Raw genomic sequence first — 26,411 nt, 5'->3', positions numbered from 1 at the left:
TCATCACAGGGAAACACCACGATCCTGGTGGTTGTGGATCGTTTCTCTAAGTCCTGCCATCTCCTCCCGCTGCCCGGTCTCCCTACGGCCCTACAGACTGCGGAGACCTTGTTTACACACGTCTTCCGGCACTATGGGGTGCCTGAGGACATAGTGTCTGATCGGGATCCCCAGTTCACTTCGAGGGTCTGGAGGGCGTTCATGGAACGTCTGGGAACTCGATCAGCCTTACCTCGGGTTTTCACCCCGAGAGTAATGGGTAGGTGGAGAGAGTAAACCAGGATGTGGGTAGGTTTCTGAGGTCTTATTGCCATGACCGGCTGGGGGAGTGGGCAGCGTTCGTGCCCTGGGCAGAGATGGCCCAGAACTCGCTCCGCCACTCCTCCACTTACCTCTCTGCCTTCCAGTGCGTACTGGGGTATCAGCCGGTTCTGGCTCCTTGGCATCAGAGTCAGACCGAGGCTCCTGCGGTGGACGACTGGTTCCGGCGCGCGGAGGAAACATGGAACGCCGCCCATGTTCACCTACAGTGCGCCGTGCTGCGCCAGAAAGCCGGCGCAGACCGTCACCGCAGTGAGGCCCCGGTGCGTCTCGACCCGAAACCTGCCCCTCCGCCTGCCCTGCCGGAAGCTGGGTCCGCTGATTGTGGGGCCATTTAAAGTCCTGAGGAGACTGAACGAGGTGAGTTACAGGTTACAACTTCCCCCAGATCACCGTATTAACCCCTCGTTCCATGTGTCTCTCCTCAGGCCGGTGGTGGCTGGCCCGCTCCAGGAGTCTGAGGTGTGGGAGGTTCCTCCGCCCCCTCTGGACATCGAGGGGGCCCCGGCGTACTTCGTTCGATCCATATTGGATTCGAGACGTCGGGCGCGGGGCCTTCAGTACCTCGTGGACTGGGAGGGGTACAGTCCGGAGGAGAGATGCTGGGTTCCGGTGGAGGACGTTTTGGACCCGTCAAGGCTGCGGGAGTTCCACAGTCTCCGTCCGGATCGCCGTGCACCTCGCCCTGCGGGTCGTCCCCGAGGCCGGTGTCGGTGCGCTGCTGGAGCCGCGCATCAAGGGGGGGTACTGTCACGACTTCCACCGAAGTCGTTTCCTCTCCTTGTTCGGGCGATGTTCGGCGGTCGGCGTCACCGGTCTTCTAGCCATCGTCGATCCACTTTTCATTTTCCATTTGTTTTATCTTGTTTTCTTACACACCTGGTTTCCATTTCCCTCATTAATTGTTGTGTATTTAACCCTCTGCTCCCTCCATGTCCTTGTGTGGAATTGTTTGTTTGTAAGTGCTTGTACTCTATGTTACTGGTGCGCGTTGGGTTTTGTACCCATGTAGGTTATTTTTGTATTGCCGTGGGTTTTGTATTAAACTGCTCCGGCTATTACCTATTTCTGCTCTCCTGCGTCTGACTTCCCTGCCACCAGTTCCGCAACCTTTACACATGTCTACTGGGTGAAATACCACTGTGTGCAGTCACAGCAGCAAGATTTGTGACCTGTTGCCACAAGAAAAGGGCAACCAGTGAAGAACAAATACCATTGTAAATACAACCCATATTTATGTTTATTTATTTTCCCTTTTGTACTTTAACTATTTGCACATCGTTACAACACTGTATATATACATAATATGACATTTGACCTGTCTCTATTCCTTTGAAACATGAGTGTAATGTTTATCGTTCATTTTTTATTGATTATTTCATGTTTGTTTCTTATCTTTGTCACTTGCTTTGGCAATGTAAACATGTTTCCCACGCCAATAAAGCCCTTTGAATTGAACTGAATTCTACCCTGAGGATCTCTCTGCAGATGTAGGCAGTCCACTCCTCCTTCAGAGAGTTCCCCTTGGTGTTCTTAATCAGATCTGTTACTGAGCCTGCCCCACAGAACTCCATCACCAACTACAGAGAGAGAGAGAGAGAGAGAGAGAGAGAGAGAGAGAGAGGAGAGAGAGAGAGAGAGAGAGAGAGGAGAGAGAGAGAGAGAGAGAGAGAGAGAGAGAGAGAGAGAGAGAGAGAGAGAGAGAGAGAGAGAGAGAGAGAGAGAGAGAGAGAGAGGAGAGAGAGAGAGAGAGAGAGAGAGAGAGAGAGAGAGAGAGAGAGAGAGAGAGAGAGAGAGAGAGGAGGGATTAACACACACCAAACTGAACAGCACTCACACAGGCACACACAGGCATACGTACCCATAGCTGGTCATCGATGCCAGGAGGGTTCTTCTTGACGAAGGCACCGTAATAGGTAGCAATGTTCCGATGATGGCTGTACTTCTTCAACATGTTGATCTCTGCTTTAATCTCCTCTTCCTCATCCTGGAACACACACACACACACCTTAGAGTGGTACACAAACACAGTCGACAGGATTTGGGATTTCTCAAAATGAGTCTGAATGGCAGTTTTTGGTTTTTACGGTTTTCTATGTGCGTCTGTGACTTACGCCAGTGACGTCCATAACTTTGATAGCGGCAAGCTGGCCAGTTTTGACATGGCGACCCTGAGAGACAGAGAGAGAGATGAGTATCTAAAATAAAGCAGTTTTACCAACAGTTCCATCATGTAACCGGTTTGTGTTTTAGTCCCAAAGCCACAGCCTGTCACCCAGCTCTCAGCCTGACAAAGACGGCTGATTGACAGCAGGCCAGCACACACAGGACTGCTGCTGATGCCCACTGACAATTCTCCATCTGTACACTGAGTTGACAAAACATTAGGAACACCTATTTCTATTACAAAGCTTTCCCCTGGATTCACCTGGTCAGTCTATGATCTCTTATTGATGTCACTTGTTAAATCCACTTCAAATCAGTGTAGATGAAGGGGAGGAGACAGGTTAAAGATTTTTAAGCCTTGAGACAATTGAGACATAGATTGTGTATGTGTGCCATTCAGAGGTTGAATGGGCAAGACAACATATTTAAGTGCCTTTGAATGGGGTATGGTGGTAGGTGCCAGGAGCATCGGTTTGAGTGTGTCAAGAACTGCAATGATGCTGGGTTTTTCACTCTCAACAGTTTCCTGTGTGTATCAAGAATGGTCCACCACCCAAAGGACATCTAGCCAAATCGACACAACTGTGGGAAGCCGACATGGGCCAGAATCCCTGTGGAACGCTTTCAACACCTTGTAGAGTCCATGACCCAACGAATTGAGGCTGTTCTGAGAGCAAAAGAGGGTGCAACACAATATTAGGAAGGTGTTCTTAATGTTTTGTACACTCAGTGTAGCAGAGGCAGCTACAGTAGGGAAGTTAAATAATGCCCAAAAACAGCAAGATGTAACATAAGATGAGGATTGAGTCAGCATGTGTCTGTGTAGAGTGGAAGAACTCACACATCACTGCTGTAACACACACAGATAATACAGTATGTTGTTTCTCAGTATTGCGTCAGACACACTGACTGTATTTGACGGGCAGAGAAGCTGAACCAAAGTGTTCTTTCCTTTCCCTTCTCTGCCATCCTTCTCTCTCGCTCTCTGCCACCCCCCGTTCGCTCTCTCTCGCTCTCTCATCTCGTTCAGACATGCTGTGAGACAGCTGACGACCCACAACTCCATTCTGCCCTACCAGGCCGAGACAGACAGACAGACAGACAGACAGACAGACAGACAGACAGACAGACAGACAGACAGACAGACAGACAGACAGACAGAGACTAGAGAGATGAGACAGACAGACAGACAGACAGACAGACAGACAGACAGACAGACAGACAGACAGACAGACAGACAGACAGACAGACAGACAGACAGACAGACAGACAGACAGAGACTAGAGAGATGAGACAGACAGACAGACAGAGAGATGAGACAGACAGACAGAGACTAGAGAGATGAGACAGACAGACAGAGACTAGAGAGATGAGACAGACAGACAGACAGAGATGAGACAGACAGACAGAGAGATGAGACAGACAGACAGACAGACAGACAGACAGACAGACAGACAGACAGACAGACAGACAGACAGACAGACAGACAGACAGACAGACAGACAGACAGACAGAGAGAGAGAGAGAGAGAGAGAGAGAGAGGAAGAGAGCGAGAGAGAGACAGACAGAGAGGACTCTGCTTGGTCCAGGTGTGTAGCTGACTGTCCTAAACACTCTGGGCATACTGACTCACTCTCCCTTACACAACACCAGTGAAGCTAGGTCGCGAGCCCGCACACGCACGCCAGAAAACACACACTCTTAAACGGAAATGGAATGGCAGATATGCGGAAAGTATATTACACACAGGAAGAAAACAAGATCAGGTGTAATTTCCTGGGAAGCTTGTAGCTTATGGTTCTGTGGGAGCAGATTGGATGACAACTATACATCCTGAGAAGCCCATCACACTCGTACCCGTATACAGGTTGAAAGAATTGCAGATTTGGACACTGATAAGGTCCTAACTTGGAACGTAGTGGCTGTACAGTAACAAGCTATATGTGACATCAGAGATCTGTCTCCACTTCCCAGCTCTGTATGGGTTTTGACTGACAGCCGCTCTGAACTTGAGCACCACACGTGACAAGAAGTTGCCCCCATTCCTCCTGCTAATTGGGCAACTTTTGCAAAAATAATGATGTCTGAGTGAGGGAAAGCTTTAAATTAAGAGGACTCGATGTATTTTGAAAGATGATGACTGTTTTGATGTCATACAAGCAAGGCAAATGTCCATATCATAAAACTCATGTAAAATACAGCGTCAACGCTTATGATCGCAATGCTTGATATAGAACAGTAACAAGATGACGTGGCATTATACCCTGGGTTGTCCTGAACACGATGAGCCTGTTTGTTGTATTGTGAAGAACATTTGCTGCGGACCACCCATCTGAATGCCCTCATTACTCCATCCCATGCGCACCAAAAAGACCATCTGCTCCTCTGAATTGCTTTGTGAAAGCCTTACACTAAGATTGTATTTTATCATTTAGATAGCTATTTTGGCAATAGATAGAATGATGCCTACCTGACCCAGATTGTGATTTAAAAATGGACCGTTTTTGAATTGCCTAAACAACAACAGTAATTGTGTGATGGCGGGGATGCAGGACTGTGTTCCACACAAAACAACTCCCAGTGTGCTTGCTCTAGTTCCTCAAAGGCACAGCTAGAAGAACTACAAAAACACCTTATAGTTGACTCTTCTTTGAGTCATAAAAGTGCATTGAATTTAATCAGGAACTTTGCAAATGTTGCAGAGGTGTGTGGCCACTTGAAGACACCAGTTAGACCTCTCCCTCAAAACCTTGTACATTTTTGGGGTTATATAATGTATTCTGGGTATTTTCAGATTTTGTTATCAACAAATGCAGTGAAAGGTACAGTAAATTCAACAGTGTAATGTTTGGATCCAGTCTTGTGTCAGCTGAACGGTTGTGTCCTCACCTTCAGTCTAATAGCCTTGGTTATGCTTTCCATATTTGTTCTGCAAGAAACATTTAAATCTTACCCTATCCATATAGGCTAAATCCCACGATTGTAAGGGCTTAAAACAATATATATAGAAATATACATTGAGTGTACAAAACATTAAGAACACCTTCCTAATATTGTGTTGCACCCCCTTTTCCCCTCAGAACAGCCTCAATTTGTCAGGATATTGATTCTACAAGGTGTTGAAAGCAATCCACAGGGATGCTGGCCCATGTTGACCCCAATGCTTCCCACAGTTGTGTCAAGTTGGCTGGGTATCCTTTGGATGGTGGGCCATTCTTGACCCACACAGGAAACTGTTGAGCGTGAAAAACACAGTAGCGTTTCAGTTTGACACTCAAACCGGTGCGCCTGGCACCTACTACCATACCCCATTCAAAGGCACATATCTATCGTCTTACTCATTCACCCTCAATGGAACACATACACAATCTTTCTATAAACCGTCTCCTCCCCTTCATCTACACTGATTGAAGTGTTTTTAACAAGTGACATCAATAAGGGATCATAGCTTTCACCTGGTCAGTATATGTCATGTCAAGGAAAGAGCAGGTGTTTTGTCCACCCAGATAAAACAATACTTGAAACATAGATATAGTAATAGATAAGAGAAGGAATCTGATCGAATGACAATGGCGTGGTAAACAGAGACAAACATTCTTCCGACTTTATGTGTGTGTGTGTGTGTGTGTGTGTGTGTGTGTGTGTGTGTGTGTGTGTGTGTGTGTGTGTGTGTGGTGTGTGTGTGTGTGTGTGTGTGTATAAACACTCCTTGGTTCAGACTCAGCGCATTCCTGACCCCCTGAGTACTGTTACCTGCTACCCTACTGACAAGACCCCACACGCCAGTCAGAGAGAGAGAGAGAAAGAGAGAGATGGAAGGGGCTATGAGGCCTACAAAACAACACTCTTCTAGTGAAAAGCTAGATAACATCTAAAACAAACAGGCTAACAGCTTCACACTAACCACATATCGCTGTCTGTCAGACTCCCTGAACAGCCGACCGAGGCTGTAATCCCACAAGCTAGCTCGCAACAAGTGCATCAGGGCGGTTTGATGTGAACATCAAGTCCCTGGCAGAGAAAGAGTTTACTGCAACCACATCAAGTGATACCTGATCCTTATCCAAAAACAACCCCTAACTCCAACCCCTGGTGTCTTCAACAGCGTTGTTAGTTGGTTAGCCTAACTTACATACCTAGCTACACTATATATACAAAAGTATGTGGACACCCTTTCAAATGAGGGGATTTGGCTATTTCAGCCACACCGGTTGCTGACAATCGAGCACACAGCCATGCAATCTCCATAGACAAACATTGGCTGTAGAATGGCCTCACTGAAGAGCTCAGTGACTTTCAACGTGGCACCGTCATAGGATGCCACCTTTCCAACAAGTCAGTTCGTCAAATTTCTGCCCTGTTAGAGCTGCTCCGGTCAACTGTAAGTGCTGTTGAGAAGTGAAAATGTCTAGGAGCAACAACGGCTCAGCCACAAAGTGGTAGGCCACACAAGCTCACAGAATGGGACCGCCGAGTGCTGAGGCGCGTAAAAGTCTTCTGTCCTCGGTTGAAACACTCACTTCCGAGTTCCAAACTGCCCTTGGAAGGAACATCAGAACAATAACTGTTCGTATGAGATTCATGAAATGGGTTTCCATGGCCAAGCAGTCGCACACAAGCCTAAGATCACCATGTGCAATGGCAAGCGTCGGTTGGAGTGGTGTAAAGCTCGCCGCCATTGGAGCAGTGGAAATGCCGTTTTCTGGAGTGATGAATCACAATTCACGATCTGGCAGTCCAACTGATGAATCTGGGTTTGGCAGATGCCAGGAGAATGCTACCTGCCCCAATGCATAGTGCCAACTGTAAAGTTTGGTGGAGGAGGAATAATGGTCTGAGGCTGTTTTTTATGGTTCAGGTTAGGCCCCTTAGTTCCAGTGAAAGGAAATTTTAACACTACAGCATACAATGACATTCTAGACATGACTGTGCTTCCAAATTTGTGGCAACAGTTTGGGGAAGGCCCTTTCCTGTTTCAGCATGACAATGCCCCCATGTACAAAGTGAGGTCCACACAGAAATGGGATGTCGAGATTGGTGTGGAAGAACTTGACTGGCCTGCACAGAGCCCTGACCTCAACCCCATCGAACACCTTTGGGAGGAATTGTAATGCCAACTGCGAGCCAGGCCTAATTGCCCAACATCAGTGCACGACCTCACAAATGCTCGTGATTGAATGGTAGCAAGTCCTCGCAGCAATGTTCCAACATCTAATGGAAAGCCTTTCCAGACGAGTGGAGGCTGTTATAGCAGCAAAAGCAAAGGGGGGGACCCCTGCCAACTAATATCAACATATTTCGTTTTTCAGAAATGATTTGCCTTCTGTAAGTTTACGAAATATTGTGGATGAACATCTACTTCTGACTTGAGACTCCAGAATCCTGATTCTATAAGGAAAATAAATTATATTCACTGACGGTCAAAAGTTTTAGAACACCTACTATTTCAAGGGTTTTTCTTTATTTGTGACTATTTTCTACATTGTAGAATAATAGTGAAGACATCAAAACTATGAAACAACACATATGGAATCATGTAGTAACCCAATTTTTTTTTAAACAAATCTAATATATTTTATATTTGAGATTCTTCAAATAGCCACGACTTTGCCTTGCAGGCTGATGTCTATCAGAGCAGAGAGAGATCATAGAAAGTGAATGTCATTCTCGTTCTTTGAGAGACGCGTGCTTCTCATACGGCCACACGTTGGTCTCAAACATAGGTTGCAATGTTGCGCAAACAATAAGCTGGAAATCAACTTTTTTCACATTACGGGGACAGAAGAATTAACAATTTAGAGGCAACTCGAATGAACTTCGATCGCTTTCATTTGAAGTTTTACATTGCAAAAAGTGGAAATAAAATGTTCCATGCCATGACAGGTACCGGATCTGCCCAAATAGATACCGTAACTAAACGGTGTGAAACGAAGAGTTACCGGATCCTGTTCCGGCAGTATCTGGCGCAAATTAAGCACCGACCAACACCGGACGTCCATAGACATTCAAACGTAGTTGGAATTTCGTCAGTTCAAATCTGAACCAATCATAGACGTCTGTTTCACAAGTTTGGAAAGCACACTCCCCAGGACAGAAGAGTAGAGTAAATTTACAGTACAGTCAGTACAGCAGAGCACACTACAGTACAATGTACTGTATTGTACTGAACTCTACTGTACTGATGATGCCCACACTTGTGAAACATAGACTTCTATGTTTTGCAGCGAAGCTCATTAGAATAATTCCTTGTGTGTGAATAATACCCAAACATGCAAAAAAGGATATTACATTTGTCTACCTTTGTGTTACTATTCAGGATACACCATGAAGAGGATAACATACATAATGATGCATTTCTGTACAGTTCAGGGACCCATGAGCACGCTCCGTCTAACGTGCCACTTCACTTACTGATGTTCTATGACCAAAATATTCGTTTTTCTAACTCAAGGTGTCATGTCGTATCTTTGTGAGAACATCTTGTAATCTTAATTCTGAGTAGATATTTAACAATTTTTGGAAAACTTGGTCAAATTAAAAACTCAGGGGGATTTTACAATCATTCTGTTACCAAACTTTACATCTGCACTGTTCTTCCAGTAAATTAGTTTTTTGTAAAACTTTGTGGAAATTGTTAAAAGTTGTCTTTCTGCATAGAGTTATGTGGCTTGTTTAACTTTGTGTTTTGTTTGGCATACATTTTAAAGTGAGGAATCGAAGTCTCAGCGTCATTCCGTTACTGTGGAATTGCCTTACCCTTAATGTATATTGAATAGGTATGAGATACAAGCTCACAAGTGCCTGGGTTTAGGGGCTAGGCTAGGGGTTGTTTCTGGACTGTGCCCTGAAGTAAAAAAAAAATAATGTCAAAATAAAACTCAACTCTCTCCCCTCATTGGCAACTCGTTACAGTTCAAGGGAAGGTGACAGAGCTGACCTGCCCGTTTTGGTTGATCAGAGCTCATGTGGGAGGAGTCATCAGGCACGCTCCTGTCTGATAGGTTGAGTGTGTGGTGAGGGGTGTGTCTTACCTTGTAGACCTGACCGTAGGTTCCATTTCCCACCAACTCCACTAGTTCAAATATACCAGCTGGGTCCTGGAGAGAGAGAAATAAATAAATAAATAAATAAATAAATAATAAATATATATATATATATATATATATATATATATATATATATATATATATAGAGAGAGAGAGAGAGAGAGAGAGAGAGAGAGAGAGAGAGAGAGAGAGAGAGAGAGAGAGAGAAAGTAGAAATAGAGAGAGAGAGAGAAATTAGAAAGAGAGAGTGAGAAAGTAGAAAGAGAGAGAGAAAGTAGAAGAGAGAGAGAGAGAAAGTAGAAAGAGAGAGAGAGAAAGTAGAAAGAGAGAGAGAGTAGAAATAGAGCGAGAGAGAGAGAAGTAGAAATAGAGAGAGAATGTAGAAAGAGAGAGAGAATGTAGAAAGAGAGAGAGAATGTAGAGAGAGAGAATGTAGAAAGAGAGAGAAAGTAGAAAGAGAGAGAGAAATGGAGAGAGCGAGAGAAAGTAGAAAGAGAGAGAGAAATGGAGAGAGCGAGAGAAAGTAGAAAGAGAGAGAGAAATGGAGAGAGCGAGAGAGAGAAAATAGAAAGAGGGAGAGAGAAATGGAGAGAGCGAGAGAGAGAAAATAGAAATAGGGAGAGAGAGAGAGAGAGAGAGAGAAAATAGAAATAGGGAGAGAGAAATAGAGAGAGAGAAATAGAGAGAGAGAGAGAGAGAGAAAGAGAGAAAGAGAGAGAGCAAGAGAGAAATGGAGAGAGAGAGAAATGGAGAGAGAGAGAAATAGAGAGAGGGGGAAATAGAGAGAGGGGGAAATAGAGAGCGGTTAGTCAAGCATTGAAAGTATTTTCTCAAGAATTCAGACCCTCTGGAATCTGATCCCCACCCCACACACAAGTGTGTACGAGCAAACACACAGTAGGACAGAGATCTATTGCGGTACACTGTGACTCCATAGAACGTGGTGTGTGTGTGTGTGTGTGTGTGTGTGTGTGTGTGTGTGTGTGTGTGGGGGGGCAGTGAGTGAGTGAGGAGTGAGTGAGTGAGTGAGTGAGTGAGTGAGTGAGTGAGGGGAGGAGTGGTGACTGGAGTTGAAATCAGCCACATGCTTCCATAGGGTAATTGCAAAAAATCTAAGTCATTTTTTATTCAAGGTCGAACAGAAGCACTTTTAAACCTAGAACACTGCTCTAGAGACAGGCGGTGACCTACCACACACTCTCCCTTCAACTAGCACCACCACTCACATCGATATCTTTTAACGTGAGTGAGTGAGTGTGTGAGTGTGTGAGTGAGTGAGTGAGTGAGTGAGTGAGTGAGTGAGTGAGAAAGGGGGAAGCATTAGTCATGGGTTTGTGTGCGTATGTCTGTGTAAATATCAATATGAATATTGTGCTCATTTTCTTGTTTTGTACCACTCAAGTTATGGTGTCTCGAAGTTGATGAATGTATTGACCCCCTCATTTACTGATCCCCTCAGCGCGCTCTGTGTGTGTGTGTGTGTGTGTGTGTGTGTGTGTGTGTGTGTGTGTGTGTGTGTGTGTGTGTAGGGCGATATGGCCAATATCATAACACGGTGTTTTTTGTAAATTGGATGGTATGATGTTATTTGACTGCATTTAATGTTTTTGAATAATAAAAATGTTACATTTTCTTTATGAGTAGTGAGTGATCCCAGGGTGCTTTATGGGTAGTGAGTGATCCCAGGGTGCTTTATGGGTAGTGAGTGATCCCAGGGTGCTTTATGGGTAGTGAGTGATCCCAGGGTGCTTTATGGGTAGTGAGTGATCCCAGGGTGCTTTATGGGAAGTGAGTGATCCCAGGGTGCTTTATGGGTAGTGAGTGATCCCAGGGTGCTTTATGGGTAGTGAGTGATCCCAGGGTGCTTTATGGGTAGTGAGTGATCCCAGGGTGCTTTATGGGTAGTGAGTGATCCCAGGGTGCTTTATGGGTAGTGAGTGATCCCAGGGTGCTTTATGGGTAGTGAGTGATCCCAGGGTGCTTTATGGGTAGTGAGTGATCCCAGGGTGCTTTATGGGTAGTGAGTGATCCCAGGGTGGCAACACATCCATTCTAAGAGATTTCAATGAGTCTTTCTCCAGTCTGATTGGTTTGTACTGTTTAATTAGACTTCAACCCAAAACAATTTTCAGCATTTTCATCCATTTCTGCATTTCCTGCACTCACTGAGATCATTTCCACCATGCTACGTAGGGCTGCATGATATGGATAAACAATCTAGGCCTTATTTTTAACCAAATGCTGCAATTGCAATTTTGACATCAAAACTGTTGGAATCATGGAAATAGAATGATTATTCTAATTCTATAGTTAGAGGCGGCAAGTAGCATAGTGGTTAGTGTTGGGCCAGTAACCGAAAGGTTGCTAGTTCGAATCCCAAAGCTGACAAGGTAAAAATCTGTTGTTCTGCCCCTGAACAAGGCAGTTAACCCACTGCTCCTAGACCAGCATTGTAAATAAGAATTTGTTCTTAACTTAACTGACTTGCCTAGTTAAATATAGGTTAAAAATATATATAATAGTAGGCACTTTGAATACAGTGTTGCATGAATTAAAATGCCAGGGAGGACTTATTGTGACAGGGTAGGAACCACAGTGTTGATAAATGTTTCCTAGGGGACCCTATAAACTTTAGCTACATTGAATGTTTTCTCTTAGCTACACTCCATAACCAAAAGTATGTGGACACCTGCTCATCGAACATGTCATTCCAAAAATCATGGGCATTAATATGGAGTTGGTCCCCTTTTTGCTGCTATAACAGCCTCTACTCTCCTGGGAAGGCTTTCCACTAGATGTTGGAACATTGCTTCCATTCAGCCACAAGAGCATTAGTGAGGTCGGGTACGTACGTTGGGTGATTAGGCCTGGCTCGCAGTCGGCATTCCAATTCATCCCAAAGGTGTTCAATGGGGTTGAGGTCGGGGCTCTGTGCAGGCCAGTCAAGTTCTTCCACACCGATCTCGATAAATAATTTATGTATGGACCTCGCTTTGTGCATGGGGCATTGTCATGCTGAAACAGGAAAGGGCCTTCCCCAAACTGTTACCACAAATTTGTAAGCACAGACTCGTCTAAAAAGTCCTTGTATGCTGTAGTGTTAAGATTGGGGCATAGCCCAAACCATGAAAAACAGCCCCAGACCATTTCATGAAGCTCCAGACGAACAGTTCTTGCGTTGACGTTGCTTCCAGGGGCAGTTTGGTACTCGGTAGTGAGATATGCGCTTCAGCACTCGGCGGTCCCGTTCTGTGAGCTTGTGTGGCCTACCACTTCACAGCTGAGCCGTTGTTGGTCCTAGACGTTTCCACTTCACAATAACATCACTTACAGTTGACCAGGCTGCTCCAGCAGGGAAGAAATTTGACGAACTGACTTGTTGGAAAAGTGGCATCCTATGACGGTGCCATGTTGAAAGTCACTGAGCTCTTCAGTAAGGCCATTCAACTGCCAATGTTTGTCTTTGGAGTTTGCATGGCTGTGTGCTCAATTTTATACAGCTGTCAGCAACGGGTGTGGCTGAAATAGCAGAATTCACTAATTTGAAGGGGTGTCCACACACTTTTTAGTGTACTTCATGTAGCTAACATATTCATGCTTTGCATAATCCTCTTTGATTTAGAAAGTACTGTTGCACAAACAACAAGCTGATTTAGTTCTACACCATCACTGATATTATCAGGCAGTAAAGCTAATTACGTTTCACTTGACTCAGTCCATTTATCAGCTAACAAGAGTTAGGCCCAACTTGGAGTGAAAACGAAAAGGCTTAAGCAAGACGTTTCCACCAGATGGAACAGTACTTTTACATGATGGAGAGCCTGCTGGAACAAAAACGAGTGCTTGGCGTGTAAGCAGCCGACTACGAGTTACCTGTAACAATCAGTACAAACCAGTGGACTCTCATTGGAAACATGAACACACTCCTAGCTCCATTCAAACTACTGACTGGAGAAATAAGCTGATGAACTGTGTCTGCAGCAGACGTGATACCCTCTGTCATGACAGTGAAACACCTGCTCAACAAAACTGTCCACACAGACTGTGGGGTTAAAACTTGCAAAAGTACTCTACTAGATGCTGTGAACAAGCGATTTGGTGGCATTCTCTCTGAGCCTCTTTACTGTGTCGCCACCACGCTCGATGTTAGGTACAAGGACCGCTACTTTGATGCAGACAAGAAACAGGGTTTACGTTAAATGTTAGTGTAACAGTATAGCTTCCGTCCCTCTCCGGGCTCGAACCAGGGACCCTCTGCACACATCAACGACTGCCTCCCACGAAGCATCGTTACCCATCGCTCCACAAAAGCCGCTGCCCTTGCAGAGCAAGGGGAACAACTACTTCAAGGTCTCAGAGCGAGTGACGTCACCGACTGAAACGCTATGAGCGCGCACCCTGCTAACTAGCTAGCCATTTCACACTAGACACATCTGGACAAGATGGAAACGGACACAGTGACAGTACACACCGAGGAAGAGGACCCACGACAGAAGAGGCCACGGACAGACAGAGCTGAAACGTCATTGCTTGACATGTATGATGAAATCCTGGTTGAGAATGAAACGACTGAACAAATTAACAACGAAACAGCAAGTAAATGGAAGAAATATGTTTTGATTATGTTTTACTCATAACGGGACATATGTAAATGCCAACAAAATAACTTTTTGGTCAGTGTGTCTGTGTGTGTGTTTCAACTACTTAACTGTACAAGAATGCTTAAAAGGGCGCTACATTTTTTAATGTTGGTTATCTGTATCCGTTATTTTGACAAGGAAAATATCGGATATCGGCCAAAAATGTGATATCAGTGCATCCCTGCAAGTGTCTCTTGGTCGAGGAAAAACAAATGAGCTCCTTGATTGACAGGGGCGGGGCTAGTTATGTGTGGAATGCGGCATGGAGAGAGAGATGACTCAAGTAGCGAAAGTAAACTCTAAAAATGGACGTTACAAACGCCTAATCACATTTAACAAACCAAACATTCAAATACCTTTATAGAGGTATATTAATTATATACCGGTATATTAATACCGGTATATCCCTAGCTGGGTTCCAGACCTGGTGGCCCGCGGGCTGAATTTGGGCCATGGGTGGTTATGTTTTTATTTGGCCCCCAAGTTATTGTTGAATTTCAATGTTGGATATAAAAAACACCAGGAAATCAACTCCAAGTGATTTTTATTTTTCATATTTTCGCAAGTATTCCCACTCATAATAGAGAGACGTAATCGTATACAAATGTAAGTAAGGTTTGAAATGCTGTTTTTGTGAAATATCTGTTTGGGCTTCTTGTGGTCATTTTGTAGTCTACAAATTATTTGTAATTATGTCCTGCCAGCCAGAACATCCGCTCAAGAAAAATGTTTTTAAAAAATGGTCCCACAGCTGGATCTAGTTGATGATCCCTGGTCACAACCGTAAGGCTCTCCAGAGGGTAGTGAGGTCTGCACAACACATCACCGGGGGCAAACTACCTGTCCTCCAGGACACCTACAGCACCCGATGTCACAGGAAGGCCAAAAGGATCATCAAGGACATCAACCACCCGAGCCACTGCCTGTTCACCCCGCTATCATCCAGAAGGCGAGGTCAGTACAGGTGCATCAAAGCGGGGACTGAGAGACTGAAAAACAGCTTCTATCTCAAGGCCATCAGACTGTTAAACAGCCATCTCTAACATTGAGTGGCTGCTGCCAACATACTGACTCATCTCTAGCCACTTTAATAATTAAAAATTGATGTAATAAATGTATCACTAGCCACTAAACAATGCCACTTTATATAATGTTTACATACCCTACATTACTCATCTCATATGTATATACTGTACTCTATACCATCTACTGCATCTTGCCTATGCCGTTCGGCCATCACTCATTCATATATTTTTATGTACATATTCGTATTCATTCCTTTACACTTGTGTGTATTAGGTAGTTGTTGTGAAATTGTTAAGTTAGATTACTTGTTAGATATTAATGCATGGTCGGAACTAGAAGCACAAGCATTTCACTACACTCGCATTAACATCTGCTAACCATGTGTATGTGACAAATACAATTTGATTTGATTGGGGGGAAGTGAGGCCAGGGAAGACAGGAAAAGGAAATCCTCCACCATGGGCAGTGTGCTGCTCCCAGCATCTGGGTGACCTCATTTCCAGTCGCTCCGCAGATCTGGACGAAAGCTCAAGAGGCCAGCAGTGTGGGTAATAACTGTCATACATCTATTAGAGAGAGAGAAGAGCTGAGAAGCTGCAAATTGTTTAAGTCTATTAGAGAGAGAGAGAGAGAGAGAGAGAGAGAGAGAGAGAGAGAGAGAGAGAGAGAGAGAGAGAGGGTGAATGAGTCAACGTGATGTTGGACGTGCCAGATTTCTACAATCCAGATGCCGCAAATGTGTATGTATGCGTGTTTGCATAGTACGTGCATCATTCACAGCCATATGACAAGAATGTAATCTACAGACAGACAGACAGACAGACAGACAGACAGACAGACAGACAGACACAGCCGCTCCAGCCTGTCATGTTGGGGCTTGAGCCTGCTGCTGCTGGTAAGATCCTGTTGCGTAACGACCTGCCTGTAATGACTATGTAAGACTACAGAGGCTGTCAAAACACACAGCACAAAGAACAGTGGTCTTACATTTCCTTTGCTTGTGGAGGGGTGGCAACTGTCTTAGAGCCCTCAAACTGAACTCGATCTCGAAGCCAATCCTACTTCTTTTCGTTGTTCCCATCTAATCAGGGACCGATTTAGACCTGGGACACCAGGTGGGTGCAATTAATGATCATGTGGAACAGAAAACCAGCAGGCTCCGGACCTCGTTGGGTATTCCTGTTCTCGAGGATGCAAACGCACACACATCAGAGTGTTGTGAGTTCACTGACCTCACAAAATCCCATAACCAGTTTCTGCTGTTCTCTAATATAATTCAACTGTGTGTGATGCCGCGACAGACAGCATAACATCTGCCCCAAACACAGACAGAGGGGCCAATTAGACACAAACACAGACAGAGGGGCCAATTAGACACAAACACAGACAGAGGGGCCTATTAGACACAAACACAGACAGAGGGGCCTATTAGACACAAACACAGACAGAGGGGCCTATTAGACACAAACACAGACAGAGGGGCCAATTAGACACAAACACAGACAGAGGGGCCTATTAGACACAAACACAGACAGAGGGGCCTATTAGACACAAACACAGACAGAGGGGCCTATTAGACACAAACACAGACAGAGGGGCCAATTAGACACGAACACAGACAGAGGGCCCTATTAGACACAAACACAGACAGAGGGGCTTATTAGACACAAACACAGACAGAGGGGCCTATTAGACACAAACACAGACAGAGGGGCCTATTAGACACAAACACAGACAGAGGGGCTTATTAGACACAAACACAGACAGAGGGGCCTATTAGACACAAACACAGACAGAGGGGCCTATTAGACACAAACACAGACAGAGGGGCCTATTAGACACAAACACAGACAGAGGGGCCTATTAGACACAAACACAGACAGAGGGGCCTATTAGACACAAACACAGACAGAGGGGCCTATTAGACACAAACACAGACAGAGGGGCCAATTAGACACAAACACAGACAGAGGGGCTTATTAGACACAAACACAGACAGAGGGGCCTATTAGACACAAACACAGACAGAGGGGCTTATTAGACACAAACACAGACAGAGGGGCCTATTAGACACAAACACAGACAGAGGGGCCTATTAGACACAAACACAGACCCAGGGTTCCATTACATCACGTTCCAATTGTTGCGAGAAAAAGGCTTTCTGAGGTTGTAACGCGCGTGGGAGTGAGCTGCCACCCCAGCATACATCGGTTGATCTAAATCAATGATCTGATCAGCGGACGCACGACGGCTCGAAGACCACAACCACACACACACAGTCGGTGCAAAGAGGCCGTCGTTAACGGGGGATGGGGCAAGTGCTCGAGAAAACGTCTCATTCATACAGTGCCAATTTTATCACACACACACACGCGCTTTACCCGTAGTGCTGACAGGTCTATCTCATCCAGACTCCGGGCCGGGGAGTCGCTCGCCATGATTCTCTCAAAATGGAAGCTTCCTCTCCGCTCATTTACCGAGGAGAAACCCCCTCTCCCCTCCCTTATCCAGCTGTTAAAATCCCCCGTTAGATCCCTGTTTGGCGTCCGTTAATAATATTCTATAAATAATGGGTCATATAATCCGTTTTTCCGTTTGATCCCGGGGGAACGCGTCTCGAGACACCGAGGTGATCCAGGTCCTACATGCTGTAGTCGTTTACACGGCCCCCTCCACCGGAGGATGGTGAAAACACATACACTCCGCAAGAGAGCACAGCTGCGTACACACTGTACACACACACAGCGAGAGAATGCAAAGCGCCCCGGAACGGGGTAGTCTCGCGCTCACAGGAGTGGCCTGGCTGCACGAGCAGCGGGCGGGTCTCCTGAAAACAGGGACGCCCACAATATCACATGCACGCGTGTGTGGGACAGATATGACCCCCCCCACCATGAAAGGTTAATTGCATCTTCAGTCTAAAGTGCCATAAAACGGATCATTTCCTTAGTCTTATTGTCTCTTTGTGTCTCCTGCTGCATCTCCACACATGAAGCTTATATATATCATCAACACCACAACCGCGATCAAGATCCTCCTCATCATCATCATTAATATCTTCCTCAGCAGTAGCGACAGCATCACCACCTTCACCATCATCATCATCGCTCGACTATTTAAAACGGTGTGTCTTGTATGCTGAAGACTATTCTCAATTCCTGACTGCAAATTAATTCTAAAGAAGATTTGTGTGTGATATGCACATGACAAACTGGTGTTCACTGTTGTGCATCACTGAAGCAGCGTTAAGCTGCTGACATATAGAATTGTTTTAACGAGGTCATACCAAGGACCATTTACATGTTTGACTTAGATATATATATTTTTTTAAGATAACAAATATTATTTGATGAAGCATTGAATTTGGCCTTACTGCTATTAGCCCAGACGAACACATTGACTAACAGATATACACCATGGAACAACAGATCCCCCCCCCCCCAGTCCCCCCCCCCCCAAAAAAAAATGAATCAAAAGGATGTTTGTTCTGGAGTGTCTGCCCTATACCTGAGAGAGACAGGAAAGACCAGGAAACAGCCCCCTCCTCTCCAACAGCTTAGAATGTTATGGGTTAAAGTCTGTTTTAGTCATATACACACAAGGAGAGGGACATTTCCAGCATTCTAGAATAGTGACTGTATCAGGAGTGTGTGTGTGTGTGTGTGTGTGTGTGTGTGTGTGTGTGTGTGTGTGTGTGTGTGTGTGTGTGTGTGTGTGTGTGTGTGTGTGTGTGTGTGTGTGTGTGTGTGTGTGAGAATAAGTCAACTACTACATTTTTACATTTGACATTTTTGTCATAACCACATATCACAGTAAGTACATTTTTCTTCAGTAATTAGCTATCAGCAAAGTCAGAGCTAGTAGGGAGAGTCAAGTACGCTGCTAGGTCACCTGCGATACTAGTCAATATTCGACATCCGTCCATGTCTGGGGACATTGCGAGATAACGTGGAAACAGTCCACTAGGAGCATCAGGGAGCGCTCTTATCTTCAAGTAGGTTTCGGTGTTGTGGATGGGCGTAAACATCTGTCTCTGATTTCAAAATGTGCAAGTTCGAATTCAGTAATAGAAAGTTGCTTTTGATATTTTGGTTTTAAGCCTATCCCAAACCTTAACCCTTAAAATAGCCATGCGGAGTTAATGCCTCACCTTAAGAATTAGACTTAATGCATGAACTTAAACCTAACCTTAAACTCACCGAAATGTGACATTTGAGAAACATGGATGAATGTCTGATTCTGACGTGACTGTGAGAGCTGGTAGGAAGTACTGGTGTTAGTTCACTGTGAACATCTGCAGTCCACACTGGTTGGGTATATGCGTCTGTGGGTCATGCATTTACACACTCAAACCAGTGTGCCTGGCACCTACTACCATACCCTGATCAAAGGCACTTCAATATTTAGTCTTGCCAATTCATCCTCATGAATGGCCCATAGACAATCCATGTCTCAATTGTCTCAAGGCATAAAAATCCTTCTTTAACCTGTCTCCTCCCCTTCATCTACACTGATTTGAAGTGGATGTAACAGGTGACATCAGTAAGGGATCATAGCTTTCACCTGGATTCACCTGGTCAGTCTGTCATGGAAAGAGCAGGTGTTCTTAATGTTTTGTCCCCAGTCAGAGTTCTGTAATCCGGAGCATTAATTCAGATACTAATGAATCATCTGTGGAACTGGGCAGGCAGACCAGAGGCGGAGAGGGACCGTGGAAGACATCAGGGCTGATTATACAGGTCTTGAGGGGATACTTGTTGAACTGTTCACCCCTGGGAAGAATAACTCCAACAAATCATGTTCTTTAGACAGACAGAGAGACAGAGTTCTTCATTGCATTGTTTTGCCTCTGGCCAGGTCATCAACTGACTCGGGTCAATAAAGAAGAAAAAGATAAATAATAGACAGGGAAATCGCATATGTTTAATAGTTAACATCTCATCAACGCACATATAATTAAGTATATGACAGTTAATTATTTGGGATTTCTTATAAGGCATGAACAGTCAGTGCAAAACGTGCAGTTCATAGAAACAGGCCAATTAAAGATAGAGTAAAGTGAAAGAGAGAAATGGAATGAGAGAGTGGGATAAAGATGGGACAGAGAAAATAAAGAAAGGAACAGTGAGAGAGATGGGGACAGAGATAAAGGAACAGTGAGAGAGAGGGGGACAGAGAGAAAGGAACAGTGAGAGAGATGGGGACAGAGAGAAAGGAACAGTGAGAGAGATGGGGACAGAGAGAAAGGAACAGTGAGAGAGATGGGGACAGAAAGAAAGGAACAGTGAGAGAGATGGGGACAGAGAGAAAGGAACAGTGAGAGAGATGGGGACAGAGAGAAAGGAACAGTGAGAGAGATGGGGACAGAAAGAAAGGAACAGTGAGAGAGAGGGGGACAGAGAGAAAGGAACAGTGAGAGAGATGGGGACAAAGTTTTATTTGTTACATTCACAAGTACAGTGAAAAGCTTAACTTGCAAGCCATACCCAACAGTGCAGTATTCAATATCAAAATAGTATAATGAATAAAAAATAAAACCACGAGAAATAAGAAATAAGAGAGGACGCTACAGTAGGGTCAGTGCCAGTACCAAATGTTCAATGTGCAGGGATACTGCAGTATAGAGGTAGATATATACATGTAGCCAGGGATACTGGAGTATAGAGGTAGATATGTACATGTAGCCAGGGATACTGCAGTATAGAGGTAGATATATACATGTAGCCAGGGATACTGGAGTATAGAGGTAGATATGTACATGTATCCAGGGATACTGGAGTATAGAGGTAGATATGTACATGTAGCCAGGGATACTGCAGTATAGAGGTAGATATATACATGTAGGCAGGGATACTGGAGTATAGAGGTAGATATATACATGTATCCAGGGATACTGGAGTATAGAGGTAGATATGTACATGTAGCCAGGGATACTGCAGTATAGAGGTAGATATATACATGTAGGCAGGGATACTGGAGTATAGAGGTAGATATATACATGTAGCCAGGGATACTGGAGTATAGAGGTAGATATGTACATGTATCCAGGGATACTGGAGTATAGAGGTAGATATATACATGTAGGCAGGGTTACTGGAGTATAGAGGTAGATATGTACATGTAGGCAGGGTTACTGGAGTATAGAGGTAGATATGTACATGTAGCCAGGGATACTGGAGTATAGAGGTAGATATATACATGTAGCCAGGGATACTGGAGTATAGAGGTAGATATGTACATGTAGCCAGGGATACTGCAGTATAGAGGTAGATATATACATGTAGCCAGGGATACTGGAGTATAGAGGTAGATATGTACATGTAGCCAGGGATACTGGAGTATAGAGGTAGATATGTACATGTAGCCAGGGATACTGCAGTATAGAGGTAGATATATACATGTAGGCAGGGATACTGGAGTATAGAGGTAGATATATACATGTAGCCAGGGATACTGGAGTATAGAGGTAGATATGTACATGTAGCCAGGGATACTGGAGTATAGAGGTAGATATGTACATGTAGGCAGGGATACTGGAGTATAGAGGTAGATATGTACATGTAGCCAGGGATACTGGAGTATAGAGGTAGATATATACATGTAGCCAGGGTTACTGGAGTATAGAGGTAGATATATACATGTAGCCAGGGTTACTGGAGTATAGAGGTAGATATGTACATGTAGCCAGGGATACTGGAGTATAGAGGTAGATATATACATGTAGCCAGGGTTACTGGAGTATAGAGGTAGATATGTACATGTAGCCAGGGATACTGGAGTATAGAGGTAGATATGTACATGTAGCCAGGGATACTGGAGTATAGAGGTAGATATATACATGTAGCCAGGGATACTGGAGTATAGAGGTAGATATGTACATGTAGCCAGGGATACTGGAGTATAGAGGTAGATATGTACATGTAGGCAGGGATACTGGAGTATAGAGGTAGATATGTACATGTAGGCAGGGATACTGGAGTATAGAGGTAGATATGTACATGTAGCCAGGGATACTGGAGTATAGAGGTAGATATATACATGTAGCCAGGGTTACTGGAGTATAGAGGTAGATATGTACATGTAACCAGGGATACTGGAGTATAGAGGTAGATATATACATGTAGCCAGGGTTACTGGAGTATAGAGGTAGATATGTACATGTAGCCAGGGATACTGGAGTATAGAGGTAGATATGTACATGTAGCCCGGGATACTGGAGTATAGAGGTAGATATGTACATGTAGCCAGGGTTACTGGAGTATAGAGGTAGATATATACATGTAGCCAGGGTTACTGGAGTATAGAGGTAGATATGTACATGTAGCCAGGGATACTGGAGTATAGAGGTAGATATATACATGTAGCCAGGGTTACTGGAGTATAGAGGTAGATATGTACATGTAGCCAGGGATACTGGAGTATAGAGGTAGATATATACATGTAGCCAGGGTTACTGGAGTATAGAGGTAGATATGTACATGTAGCCAGGGATACTGGAGTATAGAGGTAGATATGTACATGTAGCCAGGGATACTGGAGTATAGAGGTAGATATGTACATGTAGCCAGGGATACTGGAGTATAGAGGTAGATATGTACATGTAGCCAGGGATACTGGAGTATAGAGGTAGATATGTACATGTAGGCAGGGATACTGGAGTATAGAGGTAGATATGTACATGTAGGCAGGGATACTGGAGTATAGAGGTAGATATGTACATGTAGCCAGGGATACTGGAGTATAGAGGTAGATATATACATGTAGCCAGGGTTACTGGAGTATAGAGGTAGATATGTACATGTAACCAGGGATACTGGAGTATAGAGGTAGATATATACATGTAGCCAGGGTTACTGGAGTATAGAGGTAGATATGTACATGTAGCCAGGGATACTGGAGTATAGAGGTAGATATGTACATGTAGCCCGGGATACTGGAGTATAGAGGTAGATATGTACATGTAGCCAGGGTTACTGGAGTATAGAGGTAGATATATACATGTAGCCAGGGTTACTGGAGTATAGAGGTAGATATGTACATGTAGCCAGGGATACTGGAGTATAGAGGTAGATATATACATGTAGCCAGGGTTACTGGAGTATAGAGGTAGATATGTACATGTAGCCAGGGATACTGGAGTATAGAGGTAGATATGTACATGTAGCCAGGGATACTGGAGTATAGAGGTAGATATATACATGTAGCCAGGGATACTGGAGTATAGAGGTAGATATGTACATGTAGCCAGGGATACTGGAGTATAGAGGTAGATATGTACATGTAGGCAGGGATACTGGAGTATAGAGGTAGATATGTACATGTAGCCAGGGATACTGGAGTATAGAGGTAGATATATACATGTAGCCAGGGTTACTGGAGTATAGTGGTAGATATATACATGTAGCCAGGGTTACTGGAGTATAGAGGTAGATATGTACATGTAGCCAGGGATACTGGAGTATAGAGGTAGATATATACATGTAGCCAGGGTTACTGGAGTATAGAGGTAGATATGTACATGTAGCCAGGGATACTGGAGTATAGAGGTAGATATGTACATGTAGCCAGGGATACTGGAGTATAGAGGTAGATATATACATGTAGCCAGGGATACTGGAGTATAGAGGTAGATATGTACATGTAGCCAGGGATACTGGAGTATAGAGGTAGATATGTACATGTAGGCAGGGATACTGGAGTATAGAGGTAGATATGTACATGTAGCCAGGGATACTGGAGTATAGAGGTAGATATATACATGTAGCCAGGGTTACTGGAGTATAGAGGTAGATATATACATGTAGCCAGGGTTACTGGAGTATAGAGGTAGATATGTACATGTAGCCAGGGATACTGGAGTATAGAGGTAGATATATACATGTAGCCAGGGTTACTGGAGTATAGAGGTAGATATGTACATGTAGCCAGGGATACTGGAGTATAGAGGTAGATATGTACATGTAGCCAGGGATACTGGAGTATAGAGGTAGATATATACATGTAGCCAGGGATACTGGAGTATAGAGGTAGATATGTACATGTAGCCAGGGATACTGGAGTATAGAGGTAGATATGTACATGTAGGCAGGGATACTGGAGTATAGAGGTAGATATGTACATGTAGGCAGGGATACTGGAGTATAGAGCTAGATATGTACATGTAGCCAGGGATACTGGAGTATAGAGGTAGATATATACATGTAGCCAGGGATACTGGAGTATAGAGGTAGATATGTACATGTAGGCATGGATACTGGAGTATAGAGGTAGATATGTACATGTAGGCAGGGATTAGGAGAAAGTGACTGGTAGCAAGAACATATAAATACGCATGGTAATATACTAATGGAAATACACTGCTCAAAAAAATAAAGGGAACACTTAAACAACACAATGTAACTCCAAGTCAATCACACTTCTGTGAAATCAAACTGTCCACTTAGGAAGCAACACTGATTGACAATAAATTTCACATGCTGTTGTGCAAATGGAATAGACAACAGGTGGAAATTATAGGCAATTAGCAAGACACCCCCAATAAAGGAGTGGTTCTACAGGTGGGAACCACAGACCACTTCTCAGTTCCTATGCTTCCTGGCTGATGTTTTGGTCACTTTTGAATGCTGGCGGTGCTTTCACTCTAGTGGTAGAATGAGACGGCGTCTACAACCCACACAAGTGGCTCAGGTAGTGCAGCTCATCCAGGATGGCACATCAATGCGAGCTGTGGCAAGAAGGTTTGCTGTGTCTGTCAGCGTAGTATCCAGAGCATGGAGGCGCTACCAGGAGACAGGCCAGTACATCAGGAGACGTGGAGGAGGCCGTAGGAGGGCAACAACCCTGCAGCAGGACCGCTACCTCCGCCTTTGTGCAAGGAGGAGCAGGAGAAGCACTGCCAGAGCCCTGCAAAATGACCTCCAGCAGGCCACAGATGTGCATGTGTCTGCTCAAACGGTCAGAAACAGACTCCATGAGGGTGGTATGAGGGCCCGACGTCCACAGGTGGGGGTTGTGCTTACAGCCCAACACCGTGCAGGACGTTTGGCATTTACCAGAGAACACCAAGAGTGGCAAATTCGCCACTGGCGCCCTGTGCTCTTCACAGATGAAAGCAGGTTCACACTGAGCACGTGACAGACGTGACAGAGTCTGGAGACGCCGTGGAGAACGTTCTGCTGCCTGCAACATCCTCCAGCATGACCGGTTTGGCGGTGGGTCAGTCATGGTGTGGGGTGGCATTTCTTTGGGGGGCCGCACAGCCCTCCATGTGCTCGCCAGAGGTAGCCTGACTGCCATTAGGTACCGAGATGAGATCCTCAGACCCCTTGTGAGACCATATGCTGGTGCGGTTGGCCCTGGGTTCCTCCTAATGCAAGACAATGCTAGACCTCATGTGGCTGGAGTGTGTCAGCAGTTCCTGCAAGAAGAAGGCATTGATGCTATGGACTGGCCCGCCTGTTCCCCAGACCTGAATCCAATTGAGCACATCTGGGACATCATGTCTCGCTCCATCCACCAACGCCACGTTGCACCACAGACTGTCCAGGAGTTGGCGGATGCTTTAGTCCAGGTCTGGGAGGAGATCCCTCAGGAGACCATCCGCCACCTCATCAGGAGCATGCCCAGGCTTTGTAGGGAGGTCATACAGGTACGTGGAGGCCACACACACTACTGAGCCTCATTTTGACTTGTTTTAAGGACATTACATCAAAGTTGGATCAGCCTGTAGTGTGGTTTTCCACTTTAATTTTGAGTGTGACTCCAAATCCAGACGTCCATGGGTTGATAAATTGGATTTCCATTGATTATTTTTGTGTGATTTTGATGTCAGCACATTCAACTATGTAAAGAAAAAAGTATTTAATAAGATTATTTATTTCTTTCAGATCTAGGATGTGTTGTTTAAGTGTTCCCTTTATTTTTTTGAGCAGTATATATACAGTGCCTTCAGAAAGTGTTACAGACTGAATTTAAAATTGATTAAATATATATTTTTGTCACTGGCCTTCACACACAATACCCAATAATGTCAAAGTAGAATTATGTTTTTCAAAATTATTACAAATTTATTAAAATTGAAAAGGTGAAATGTCTTGAGTCAATAAGTATTCAACCCATTTGTTACGGCCTAAATAAGTTCAGGAGTAAAAATGTGCTTAACAAGTCACATATTACGTTGATGGACTCACTCTGGGTGCAATAATAGTTTTTA

The 26,411-nt window shown here is 44.5% G+C and overlaps 1 protein-coding gene across 1 annotated transcript in view; it reads right to left on the bottom strand.

Annotated features, from left to right (window-relative positions):
- The window catches only part of LOC106590524 (TRAF2 and NCK-interacting protein kinase-like), a 68,564-nt gene extending 50,585 nt beyond the window's left edge, over window positions 1-17,979 (bottom strand). Inside the window, exons 1-5 of the mRNA XM_082970780.1 lie at window positions 17,581-17,979; window positions 9,519-9,584; window positions 2,436-2,492; window positions 2,183-2,308; window positions 1,791-1,901 (exon numbers count right to left, since the gene is read on the bottom strand). Of these exons, the coding sequence (XP_082826906.1) occupies window positions 1,791-1,901; window positions 2,183-2,308; window positions 2,436-2,492; window positions 9,519-9,584; window positions 17,581-17,637 (417 nt within the window). The 5' untranslated portion in view covers window positions 17,638-17,979. The remainder of the gene's footprint in view (window positions 1-1,790; window positions 1,902-2,182; window positions 2,309-2,435; window positions 2,493-9,518; window positions 9,585-17,580) is intronic.
- Window positions 17,980-26,411: the final 8,432 nt, after the last annotated feature.

Source organism: Salmo salar, chromosome 29, assembly GCF_965601325.2.
Source record: "Salmo salar chromosome 29, fSalSal1, whole genome shotgun sequence".
In the NCBI taxonomy this organism is placed as follows: domain Eukaryota; kingdom Metazoa; phylum Chordata; class Actinopteri; order Salmoniformes; family Salmonidae; genus Salmo; species Salmo salar.
The sequence above is the reverse complement of the archived record's forward strand: the minus strand, read 5'-3'. Positions and strand labels throughout refer to the sequence as shown.